This window comes from Rousettus aegyptiacus, unplaced genomic scaffold (genome assembly GCF_014176215.1).
Source record: "Rousettus aegyptiacus isolate mRouAeg1 unplaced genomic scaffold, mRouAeg1.p scaffold_m13_p_13, whole genome shotgun sequence".
Taxonomy (NCBI): Eukaryota; Metazoa; Chordata; class Mammalia; order Chiroptera; family Pteropodidae; genus Rousettus; species Rousettus aegyptiacus.
The window spans coordinates 2,296,961-2,310,216 of record NW_023416288.1 but is presented as its reverse complement, the minus strand read 5'-3'; the positions used below and the strand labels follow the sequence as shown (position 1 = coordinate 2,310,216).

Here is a 13,256-nt window from a genome sequence, read left to right as displayed (position 1 = left end):
AAATAATTTACCTCTCAAGAGGCAAAAAGAATCTGAGAAAAAGAGTCTTTTGAAACAGAAGCGAGAAGGAAGATGCAGAATATGAGTTTTGTGTGTTATAGTCACAACCAATCACCAGGCCTAAGAGGTGCCAATTCTGTGCCATACCATGACCTTTACTCAACAATTGATTTAAAGGTTTTCGCAACCTCATCTTCTTTCATGGAAACCTTCTCATTGCCAATGGTCTGATAACTGAGTCCCATAAGCTCTTAAAGATCTCAAAAGTTTGTGAAGAAAAACAATCCCTAGTGATACTATCTATTGCCAACACACATGGACATTTAGCACAAACAAGCTGCTGCTTGTAAGAAGTCCACTTGACTTCATTCCCTTGTGCATCCTAAAGACACATGTCAAGATCACACTGATATTTAGAGGCAAACATCTTTAGAATAAGGTTTCATTCCCAATCAAAGTGCTTAATTAGCAGAATCACTATGCTAGAGAACTGTCCTTGAATATGTATGCGTTTTAACCTCCATGTTTTTTCTGAAGCACAAATTTTCCTCTCACTGGTCAGGAAATGACTGGGCATAGAAAACCAACTGTCTTAGGTGTCGATCCACAAAATGAGTTCCGTCTTTCCAAGCAGGTTTCAGCTGCCTTACAGGATGATATCCCGGTTTATGAGGGAGACCAGTTTTGGGAGTCTAACAGCTTTTTCCCTATTCACTTTGGGTGAGCAATGCTCCTATGGCCTAGCTATGGCTGAACTTTTTCAACATTTCCTACCATCTTCTGCTCCTTCATGCCATCCCCTCACCCCCAATTTCAGCAAACCATGTTTACAAGACATCAGCTAGTAAATCACAATTCAAATGAACCCATCCATTTGTTCAGCTGAAAGTCGCCACTGTAGTTGCTCCATGTGAAACCCACAGGCCAGAGTTACATATGGCAGGCTCACAAATGTGAACATGATATGATTTATTTATGACGACCATGTGTATTTGTTGCCCAGTTCCAGGAGGCTGTGGCTTCACTTGCCTACCTCAGTCTGAGATGACCTATCTACTCACTGTGTCCCATTTCAGGTACTGTATTTCCATTCTAGGCAAACAGAGATGAGTGACTGGCGGGGAGACCACACACACAGACGCCCCTAACTCTCCTGGCCACATAACATTCTGTGACCAAGCACAAAGTTGGCCAAATGTAAGGTTTGCCACGTACAATGATTTTCAGTGGAGAGTGGAGAAGTAGCTGCTGGAGTGACTGACCATGTGGGGTTCATTAAGCTGTTGTGTGTTTAACCACAGGAAGGCTGGGATGTTTGTGAGGGGAGCCCTGCTCCTCATTTCACACATTTCGATGCCCCATCATTTAGCAAAGATGCTGCAAAGGTGAATGAATGGCAGGTAGGCATCAGAAGATCCAAACATGGACTTCAGCTTAAGTGCTGTAAACTTCTGCCTTCAACAGTCTTTCCCTCTTTACCCCCCAGTTGTATTTATACTTTGAAAGAAGTTAACATGAAGCAGTAGTCACCTGGGTGTGCTCGATTTTTGACAAGTCTTAGTCACTCTGTACCTAGCAGAACAATTCACATTACAGTCGAAATCCTGTGAAGATTCTGCCACACATGCTAACACTAAAATACCAGTAGCTCCACTTACCTTCTTTATTAAGCCTCATAACCTCCCTGCTTTTTCCACCCTCTTTTCCAGCCTCTTCTAAATCTACATCTGCAGATGAAAAAGAAAAGGAAAAAAGAAAATAAGGATAACAAGCAAAAAAAGGGGGGGGATGCCAAAGTCAAGGGGTGGGGGGAGGGAGTGTTTATTTGCAAACAGATCGATATAAATACTGTATATGAAAATCTTTCCAAAATTGACAATGCAACGTTTTCTCCCAAGTCCGGATTTCCATCTACCTGGCCCACATAGGTACCAAAAAAACTATGCAAGCAGCAACAGAGTAGCCTTTTAAACAGATACACCGTGGGGCTGTGAAAGCCCACCCCGCCGGATGCCACGGGGAGCCGGGCACAGACAGACAGACAGACAGCCCTGGCAGCAGGGCCTCTCTCCGTGCATTGATGATCTGTCTCTGTGTATTTATTTAGAGAGAGAGGGAGAAGCATGGAGGACACCGGGGGCCACTCTCTCTCTAACACACACACTTTTTCCCAGTGGCCCTAGGTGAATGGAAAGGTTACAGGATAATAAAAGGAGGAGGAGGCGGTGGGGTTCTTACTGTCGGAGCAGTGTATTTTGGCGGCGTCGATCCAGGAGGACCAGGGTTTGCCCAGAAACGCCTCCGGACTGGGCACTTTGCGATCCAGTGTCGCCATTGCTCTTCCTTCTTGTTGCTTTTTCCCTGTTCCTTCGGCAGCAGCAGCCGAGAGACACGGGATTCGAGAACGCTCCGACGTCATCTTCGGAACGTTCCGACATTGAGTGTTCTGAAAGGGGGAGGGAGGGAGGGATGGGAGGAGGGAGGCGAGGAGGAGCGGAGAGAGGAGGAGGAGCCGGCTGGGTTCGGCTCGCGGCGTGCACCGCCGCCAGAGGCAGCAGAGAGGCGCCTGCGGAGAGGTGTCCGCCCGCCCGCCGGGGAGGGGCCGCGCGCGGCTGGACCCGCGCGGCGCGCCAGGGCGCGGAGATCCCGCGCTGCCGCCGCCGCCGCCCGCACACGGTGGACGCGGGTCGGAGGGGCCGAGGCAGGGCGCGGGCGGCTGACCCGAGAGAGGCACGACCTAGGGCTGTAGGAAGGGTGGTCTTTCCCGCAGAGTTGCTGCTAGAGGAAGGAAAGTTTTTGCATGCAGCCCTCCCAGCGTGTCCTTCCCTAGCAAGGTCCCTGTCGCCCACAGTGAGGCGCCCCCGCGGGGAGTCCCGCGGCTTAGTGGCGAGGAAACAAGCAGGTTTGCACCGTCCGTCCCCCCACCCTACCCCGACCACCTCAAGCCAGGGAAAGGACCCTGGTGACCCCGCCTCTCGGCCGCCACCCCCTTTACCATTTCTTCTCTTTCACGGTGGACCTTGGACGGTGGAGAATTCTGCGGATGTCTTTGGGAGCTGAGACTGGAGGGTAGATGGAAGTGGTTCTAAAAAGCAGGTGAGTTTGGGGCGAGACAAGCTGCTTTCCCATCTCAGGCTGCGAGACATGCCGAACTCAGAACTCAGCACCCGGTGCCCCCAGATTTTGTGCGCGATACGCATCTCCGGCTCTCAGAGAACCCTACTGCATAGACTTTGCTCCGGGATTACGATTAGCGGGAGAGCGAATTCACCATCTGCCGGAAGGTGATGCGTAGCCGACTGAGCCCCTGGAACAGTTTTCAGATCCCTACAGTGAGACGAGTGTCGCCGGGACTAGAGCACGACCATATCATATGGCCAGGAATATGATTCCTGGGAGAATTCACTTTAGGCTTAACTTCTCTAGCCAGCCAGAAAAGAAGCGTTAGAGTTCCTCTGGATTTTGGACGTTTGATGCTTTGAGATTTTACCCCTCTTCCTAGCGGTAGGCAATAAAGGCCTTAAAAGGTGTTTGGTCTGTCTGTCTGTCTGTCCGTCCGTATGTCCCTCCTCCCTTCTTTCTCTGTCTTTTTGTTTCCTCGGATTTAACCGGAAACATGGGCACTGCCCCACCCCCGCCCCCCTCCCCCGCAATAGATGTACTGTTTCCTCAGTTTCCCCAGCATCCTTTAGCTCTTACTACTTTTGTTTCTGCCCCTGGTTTAAACGCACTGATTCGAAGTTGCTTTGTACTGACTTGAGTTCTGCCTTGGCTGTGCTATCTATTTTCCCTGTCCTCGGCATCTTGTACCTCAGAGCCAGGATTAAGAATGGTCAATGGAGGAAGAGTTAGGATTGGTCTCCGGTTGTGATGTTTATGTGAATGGGCTTGTTTTTTGTCAGACCCAGATAAATTTCATTTGCTTTTGCTCTCTCTGGAAGGGTTCCTACATAGGAACCACTAAGTGGCTAAGGGGAGCCACTGGGTGGAGAATTCTCATTTTAAAGATTAGTGTTGTAAACAAGTATTTATTACTTATTGGCCTCTTATGATATGTTAGACACTGTGCTTAACCTTTACTCCTTCCTTCCTTCCTTCCTTCCTTCCTTCCTTCCTTCCTTCCTTCCTTCCTTCCTTCCATACACATTCATCCATCTTCTATTTTCAACCAACATTCCCTGTCATGGACCAGCTCCCCTCAGCACAGGAAGACAAGTGAGACTCAGCCCAGCTCTTGGGGGAGGTGCAGTCTGGAGGTCTCTGTGAAAGAAGGAAGATGTGAAACTTACCAACTTCTTGGGAAAACAAGACATGTACACTTTGACTGGCCAGGGCAGTGAATGATGTGTCTCTCAGACCTGTGCCTATTCATAGGAGGAACAGAAATCTAGTTTGGACTGATCAGAAAATGTGTCACAGAGAAGATGGGATTGATCTGCTTTGCATCTTGGAAATTGGGAAGGATTTATAATGGTAAGGTGAAGACTGGTCTTGCCAAGGGAAGGGAAGAGATGATATTAGCAGAGGCTTCAAGATGAACATAAGCACGGTATGTCTGGGTGTTGAGTGTGGTTTACCTGGGATGACAAGTTACTGTTGGGAGGTTGAGGGTGATGAGTCAGGCCTGGGTCAAATTATGGAAGGCACTGAATGGGCACCCTAAAGATTTTGGGTTTTGTTTGTCAATTGGGAGCCACTAAAGGAGCTTTCTGTAGCATAAGGACAAGTAGAAAGTGTGACTTAGAAGGATTACTCTGGCCTTGGTGTCCAGGACATATTGAAGTATGGAAGCTGGTTAGAAAAGTAGTACTACGCTATTCATAGTATGAAGAAATGAAGGCCTGGCCTTTGGTGTTCCCATGCAGGTGTGAAAAAAGGAGACTTTATGGAGAAAGCGTCTCACCAAGGGTATGTTGTATGGCTGGATTTGGGGAGAATGAGAGACAGAGAGAGAGAGAGAGAGAGAATGAGAGTAAGAAAGAGAGAGCAAGCTGTGAGGCATAAGTAATTAGGTCCTGAAACATTTTCCCCTTCCCCTACTACTTTCCGGTTTTCCTTCCATTTTGGTGTTTATTCCTCTTGTACATGCAAGTGAAGATGACCCCAATGATCCCCACATCCTGGAATTTAAACCCTTGTGAGATCCCCTCCCCTTCAGTGTAGGCTGTATTTAATGACTTGCTTCTAACAAATAGAATATTGTAAAAGTGATGGAATGTCACTTCTGAGGTAAGGTTACAAAAAGACAATAGCTTCTGTCTTGGTCTCACTGGCTTGCTCTAAGGAAACCACTGTCATGTTGTGTGAGCTGCCCTGTGAGGAAGCTCACGTGGCAAGAAACTGAGGGAGGCCTCTGGCCAACAGTTAGCGAGGAACTGAGGCCCTTGGTACAACAGCTGGTGAGGTGCTGAATAACTGTCAGCAGCCACGTGAGTGAATTTGGAAGCTTACCCTCCTCGAGCTGAGCCTTGAAATTATACCACAGTGTTGGCCAACGTCTGTGAGAGACCTGAGGCAGAAGCATCCAGCTTGGCCATGCTTGTATTCCTGATCCACATAAACTGTGAGAAAATTAATGTGCGTTATTTTTGGTTATTAAATTTTGGGGTAACTTGTTACATAGCAATACATTACTACAGAATAGTTTGAGTTCAAAGTGATTGGATAACAAAATACTTATTAGAAAAATAAGTTTAACAAAGGAAAAGTCTAAGCAAAGTTCTTTTGTTCCTCTTTTGAGCCTCCTGTGAATTGTGTATCATCTTTCTCAGATTTTTTTTTTTTTGGCCAGCTTTGTGGGACTAGTTTATACTAGTATCTCCTACACTCTGAGTTTTGTAATTTGCCTTCATCCTTCAGGTACTCAAAATTTTGCTACTGAGACTCAATTATTACTTTGTAGAAACAATTCTCCAATGACAAGGTCATGACATAATTTTGGAAACAAGTCTGATAGCAATGCTACCACAATGGTGGCTGTTACAACCCTTCTCAAGGTATGGAGTATATAGCAATGAAGGGACTCAAGACCAGTGGTTGGGAGTCAGTAATTTGAGCTTCCAGAAAATTCTGTCTTTTCTCCTGGGAGCTACTTTAAACCACTTAAAAAAAATCAAAGGTGCGTTTTGTTATGTGAGGTCAGGGTACCTCAGTGGAAAAGAAGGCAATGGTTCCACATTTTAACACCTTACTCCCCTAGCTGTAGTTGTCTATTGAGTAGAGGTTACTTCTGCACAGCACCTTGAAAATGGTATGACAGCCTAAATATTATTCTCTTCTAGCTGAGAGGATTTTACTTTGCGACATAGAAAAGAATGGGCTGAGATATAAAAGTAATTTAACATCTCTACAAAATAAGCGGGTACATTGCCATTTTAACTGATAATCAGAATGGGTATACATTATTGCAGTTAGAGTTATGGAGTATAATTGCAGAGTTTTTACTTTAAGCCTTCCACCATTTCTCCAATGACTACAGAGATAATAATACCAACTTGATGAAACTATAACACACCTATCACTTTGTAAATATGATAACATGGCTGTCAATTAAATTCTACTGCCAGGAGTCAGAGGATAAAAAAAGCAATGCTCATCAAACTATAGGACTTTCACACTTGATTTTAGATAAAAATTGAGGTCAGTTGGAAGTAATATTCAGGTTAACATGGTGCATATATGTTATTATATACACATCTATACTTATATGTCAACTATGTGTATTGCAAATTTATTGTTGACTTGAATTCCTTCTGGTCACAAATAGCTACAAATACTGTTAGTGACAGTAAGAATCTTATACAGTCTTAATAGGAATAAATTTACCTGAAAAACAGGAATTTAAAGCATGTAATCAAAATGTCTATGTGATAAAACTGTCTAGCAAAGGTGTAACACCTTCTTCCCCTCGTAATTAATGTTTATGAAGATAAAAGGGATGTAAATATTTTTATTGTTTTATTATTTTTTCTCAGAAAAATGACAGTGCTTGGTTTAATTAAAAAGGAGACTCTCCCATAGACCAAATAAAGAAATCAGTACAGTGGAAATGACAATGGAAAATACCTATTTAATTTGAATAACACACAGTTCTGTAGAAATGTGCATCGGATTCATAGCCTGCAATCACTTGGTTTGACTCATGTGCTGTGTTACCACATTATTGAAAAGAAGAGGGAATATTAGCTCTTTCATTTCAGGATATTAAACTCCTGCACAGGTCGAGCCGCTATGTGTGCACCCTACTTTCTACCTAGACTGTTGGGAGTTACCTGGAGGCAATGAGGAGAAAATGACATGTCATTTTGACATGTCCATTAAAATGAGGCATCCTTGGAATTGTTTAATGTTCTTTGCCTTAATTGAATCCATCTATCCCATCTGCCATTCTTCTCTGCAAATTTATTTCACTAACCCACTCTCTCTGAGAATTGTAATTTGGGGAAAATTTGTTGCATACGTTGTTCCCTTTTATAAAAGCTCTCTGCATCTGGAGGGCAGGTGTGCTGTCTCCCTGGCCTTGTTAGACAAGGTTGACTGTCTCTTCTCTGCCGCCACACATGTTGCTGGAGCAAACAGGACTGGGATAAAAGACCCCCAGTAGCAACAGGAGTAGGAAGGAAAATAGAAATTCCAGGCTTTGCAATATAGGGCCCTAGCCATGTGCCAGGTCTAAATAAATGTGGACTTAATAAATGTAACTACAGAAACATGAAATTTACATTCTGACTGGAGCATAAAAACATGAGTGTGTTATTTTGAGGTACAGCTGCCTTAAAATCCCTGGCAGATTCGTATGTGACTTTGATCACTCAGGGTTCTCTGGAACTGTCCTGACACTGTAGATTGAGACCTCTGTTCCCCAGAGTTCCCCAGGGGTCCCCAGAGGCGGCCCCATTCCTAACCACTGTTCTTCTGAGGGATTAGACAAGAGAAAAGATATATTCTCTTTAGTATTTCTTATAGAAATCACTTTTGGCCCTTAATCTAAATATAAATAAATGCAAACTTAACATTAAGGTACACATATTAATTGGAGCAAAGCCCATACTCTCCTCCAAAGTGACCATTTAACATGGTTAAGGACACGGTGCAGGGTGGAGGCCAGGGCATAGGTTTAGTGTTGGCAGGCGTAAATCAGAATTGCTCTTCAGTCATTTGAGGCTCTTTCTTAATCCATCTGAACCTCAGTTTCCTCATCTGTTAAATGGGTGCTTGAAGCTCTTCTCTTCAGATTGTTGTGAAGATTAGGTGAGATTCTCAGTCTCAAGCCCCCAGCATAGGGCCTGGCACGCAATGGACAGCTGTAAAATGTCTGCTATTATTCCTTTAGTTGCAATGCATTATGCAGATAACAGCAGCTGGCCAGAAACAGGCCTACCTTCTGACGCTAGGAGGGCTCATGTTGCTGACAAAAGTCCTCTTTTGGAAGGAAACTAAGTCTCTTGCCATACCTTCCAGCTGCGGCCATGCTGGAAGCACCTGGAGACCTCCGAAACTTTTGCCTGAAACTTTGACTGGACAAGGACTTCAAGGCAGGGCAGAGGAGAGGAGAGACCCTTTAAGACCTTTTTGTTATGTAAAGGAGCTGTGGAATTCAAAGTCTGCTTGGAGACGAGGCTGCCTTGTATGACACTGTATACAGTTGTCTTCAAAGTAAGCAGCGTGAGGTCTCTGCAGATTATTTTTTCTGACAAAAATTTACTCCCATAACCCCAAGTTGAAAGGCATTTTTTCATACCATTTTTTATACATTTACTTACTGTATACATTTATCATTACAGGTGTAGGTGATATTGCTGTGTGTATCTTCTTTTATAAAAATCTTAATAACATCATTATGTGGAGATATGTGCGTGTGTATATTGTTTAACCCTGGTTGAGAAAGAAAACTCGCATGAGCATAAACAAGGTCAACAGGTGCAACAGATCATTTTGTGGATATTTTTTTCTCACATATGCTATCATGTATCGTTACATATTGAAATACTTCAATCTTTCCCCCCCCCCCTCTTTAATTCTCTCCCTCCATTTCAATTTTCCACCCCCCACTTCCACCCCTGACCTATGGATGTTGTCGTTTCCCTTAAGAACTGGAGGTGGAGCATCTCCTCCTATACGTTGACAGTGTGCACCCTGGGTCTGGAGCCTGGCGAGCCTGGGATATAGTCTGTGGCTCCACCCGGGGTGCGAACCCAGGACCTTTTATTGCGTAAAGCAGACGTGCTAACCAGTACACTATGGAGCTACCTCCAATACCTCACTCTTTTCAACTGCTACGTAATATTCCATAAGATGTTTCAGACTATTTATCTATTATCTTATTGGTGGATATTTAGGTTTCTGGTTTTACAAAAAATAGGGTGGTCAACATCTTTATTTTTATATATGTTTCCTAGGCACACGAGGAAGTATTTCTACTCAAAAGTAGAATTGCTGGGTAAACGTATTTTAAACTTTAATAGTTCTATCAAATTGCCTTCTAAAGTAGCTGAATAATTTATACTCCCACTAGCAGCATGGGAATGTGCCCATTTCCTCACATCCTAATTAATATTCACCATTCTCAAACATTTTAATCTTTGCCAATATTATGATAATATTGTATTTCCCTCATTTCTATATATATATTTTTTATCAGTTTTTCCTATGTTCATTGTATTTTCACTCCGTAAATTGCTGTTACTATGTTCTGATAATTTGTTATTGGTATTTTTAGATCTTTTTATTGATTGTAGTTTCTCTTTAGTTCTAGATTTAGAGCTTTTGTCTGTTTGAAATAACGTAATTTTCCAGCTTGTTGCTTTCTTACTTTTAACCTTGTTTATAACATCTTCTTTATACTTTTTTTTTTTGCTTTGGACATATCAGACTTTTTCTGAGGCCTTTTGCTTTCTGTATCTTGCTTAAAAAGACCTCTTCCTCAAGGCCATAAAATATTTTCTTACATTTTCTCTTTATGCATTATAAGGTTTTCGTTGTTATTGTTTTGCTTTTCTTTTGCATTTAGATCTCAGATTTTTTTGGTTAATGGTATGAGGTAAAAAATTATTTTTTGATCTTCTTCCAAATAGTTACCTCTTTTCCCCAGGCATATATAGAATAGTTTATTCTTCCTATAGAGAGCCACCATATACTCAATTCCCAAATCTATGGGTTTGTTTCTAAGCTCTCTTTTCTATTCCAATGCTTGAACTGTTTTTTATTTTCTAGCACCAATTCCACTGTTATAATTACTCTTGTTTTACAATATGTTTCAGTGTCTGTTAGAAAAAAATGTTTCTTTTCCATTATGGATTTAGAATACCCTGCCTTAATCTTTTGGGTTGCTCTAACAAAATATCACAGACTGGGTGGCTTATAAACAAAATAAATTTATTTCTCACTGTTCTGGAGGCTAGAAGTCTGGGATCATGGTGCTGGCAGATTAGGTGTTAGTGAGGGCTTCCAGGTTCATAAATGGCACCTTCTTACCATGTCCCCACATGGTGGAAGGGGTGAGTTAGTTCTCTGGGGTCCTTTTATAAGAGCACTAATCCCATTCATGGTGACTGCACTGCCTGACCTAACCACTTCCCCAAAGCCCCACATCCTAATACCATCACCTTGGAGATTTTAACATGTGAATTTAGTGGTGGGGGGTGGGACACAACCTTTTAGACCATAGAACTCTATCTTTAAAACGGTATTTTTATTCTTGAGAAGTGTTATATGACTCATTGCTCACCATTTGTCATAGGATGTCTTATGGGCCATGTCAGGAAAATCGCTGGAACCCTGATTTCAGTTCATGCTCACAGGGTACCACAAAGGGGGCCTAATGGCTATAACCAGCTTAGACTCTTGGTAAAAGATGTCCCAAGGTGATTTTCCAAATATTTCAGAGTTGGGGAAATGAATTGTTGATAGAGATTGTCTTTAAGTATCTGAAAAGGCCCACCCCTGTGGGTATAGACAACAGCAGCCGGTCAGAAATTGTGGATGTAGGTATTTCCATCTCAGTCATCCCAGAGGGAAAAAGAGCTATGGAAAGGGATGCCTGGAGGAGAATGAGGGAGCAGGCCCGAGACGAGGGCTTGCGCTGGACCTCCCAGAGACTGGAGGACTGAAGGTCTCCACAGATGGTGGGATTGAGGCAGGTGAGAGCCTTTTCTGGGCTGGGAGCCAGACCAGGTAGTGTTCAGTAGGGAAACCTGTATGGATGACCTGTGTATGACTCTGGAATCCTTCAAACCCAGTATCCAATTTAAAGTTTTCTATACTGTCATTTCTCTGGCTTTCTTCAAATTTTTGAATGAGTTGGTCTTAGATAGCTGTGTTGTGGGAAGTCGTGGGCTTACACTTATAGAAGAGCCACCGTAGTAAGGTTGAAAGTTGCTGGCTTTTACTTTATGCCAGCCCTGTGTGTTAGTAGCACCACTATTCAAGAGAAGATGTCAGTCCCTGGACCCCAGGAGGTGGCTGGGTACAGTTTGAGCAGGAGGGATGCCTCGGCTGTGATGTCTCAGGCCAGCCCCAGCAGTTACTAACACCCTTTTTTCTAGCCCCAACCCAATACCCTGAAATGGAGGAAATCTTGAAACTGAGAGGCCAGCATTTGCGTTATATTTACATGGCAGGAAATAGAAGCCTATTATCTCTAAGGGCCTAAAACAATGGTTGTGGAACTTAGAGCAAAGCCCATGGCTCTGCTGTTTGGAGGCCAGCTTGCTCATAGATTGCCATTTCCCAAGAATTATGCTAAGGCTGTAAATTTAAATTTCTGTATAGGCCAGGCACAATTTTGCTGTCTCACCCCACCCCCCACCCGTCCCCCTCCGCCCCAAGGACATTGGCAATGTCTAAAGACATTTTCAGTTGTCATCATGGGAGGTGAGGGGTACTACTAGCATCTAGTGGGTAGAGGCCAGGGATGCTGGTAAACACCTTACCATGAGATGCTCGGGATGGCCCCCCGGTAACGTATCCAGCCCCAAAATGGTAGTGATGGGATCGGGAAATCCTTATGTAAAACAATTCATTTTTTTTTTTTTCATTTCCAGAGAATGAATACCTCACTCTAATCAACTATTTTGCCATCATGGGCATCTTTTGTCACACAGAAACCTAGCAAGATGTGGTGGGAGCCGCAGAAACCATCATTGCTACAAGGAAATCAGGGTCTTTTCACGTTCAATATATGAAAGCCAAATTATGTTATTGGGTGAATCCTATTTGTAGAATCAAAGGAAATGAGCTCTCTGTCTTACGGATGTAGATCTTTTTTGATAACCAAGTAATGTGGACACTTCTTTATTATTCTTTGAACCCTTTAGAGACCATTGCTTTTCTATTCTAATGGGAAGCTTGATCAGTGATAACACATCCATGCTACATAGCTCTTATTATTTCTAATTTATATGATGAAATTGAGGCACAGAGGGGAAGTAGAGTAAAGCAGGGCTCCTTCCTACTAGGTTCTATTTCAAAGTTATCAAACACCCGGCCAGGGCTATTACATAGGTTGTACACTGAATAATTGTGCCACTTTTAAGTAAGCATCATGCACATCACAGACATCATAGATTTATTGTGACAATTTTCCTGGCAGATGGCACTAAAGCGGCTTGTCCTAACAAGATCAGGAATGTGAAGACTATTTTCTAATGAATGGAAATAAAGTTTCTTGAAGAAGGTATTGCATTTTCCTAATACTCATTAAGGTGCTAGATGGACCAGCAGAAGGAATGGGATTGTTGGTGACTCTTTGTGTATGTTAACAATTCAGCTGGAAGTATGACTTTTTTGCTTGAACTGGGGTCACCCTGCCTTGCTGACCATGCGTGTGATTTTACAGATTGTAAAGTGATGCAGGTTATGATGAATGCATTTGAGTTGGCAGATTTCCCAAGAGACTCTTCTGTATAAGAAATACAGTGCCTCGGGTAATGGAATAAATAAAACAATCTTGGTATCTAAATTTGGTTGTTCACATTTTATCTGGGGTTTAAGTCATCCTAAGCTTGGCTTGAAGGAAGAAACATTGACATGTATATCAGTTTAATGAATTTGGCAGCAGGAGGTACAAAGAGTATCATTTCAATTATGGATTGACCGATGATTGATTTAGCAATGTGTTTTGCTTAGGTTGTGATCAATGCCCAGTAATGTCAGGTGCTGGACCCTTAGGAGGGCGAAGGCGAATATTAGAGAATTGATCAACCGATGAGCTCCATGTTGGCCCTCTGCAGGCAGAATCAAAATACCAGTAAAATACT

At 43.1% G+C, this 13,256-nt stretch overlaps 1 protein-coding gene and 1 long non-coding RNA gene across 4 annotated transcripts in view; one reads left to right on the top strand and one right to left on the bottom strand.

Annotated features, from left to right (window-relative positions):
* Nucleotides 1–2,447, bottom strand: part of ATXN7L1 (ataxin 7 like 1) — a 213,167-nt gene extending 210,720 nt beyond the window's left edge. For all 3 annotated transcript variants that reach the window (XM_016145877.2, XM_016145886.2, XM_016145889.2), the window contains exons 1-2: nt 2,239–2,447; nt 1,659–1,727 (exon numbers count right to left, since the gene is read on the bottom strand). In XM_016145877.2, the coding sequence (XP_016001363.2) occupies nt 1,659–1,727; nt 2,239–2,419 (250 nt within the window). In that variant the 5' untranslated portion in view covers nt 2,420–2,447. The remainder of the gene's footprint in view (nt 1–1,658; nt 1,728–2,238) is intronic.
* A 179-nt stretch (nt 2,448–2,626) lies between these two features.
* Nucleotides 2,627–12,958, top strand: LOC118610687. The gene is made up of 2 exons (XR_004953882.1): nt 2,627–4,908; nt 12,042–12,958. It is a non-coding gene; the product is annotated as an uncharacterized LOC118610687 (long non-coding RNA).
* The last annotated feature ends 298 nt before the right edge of the window (nt 12,959–13,256 follow it).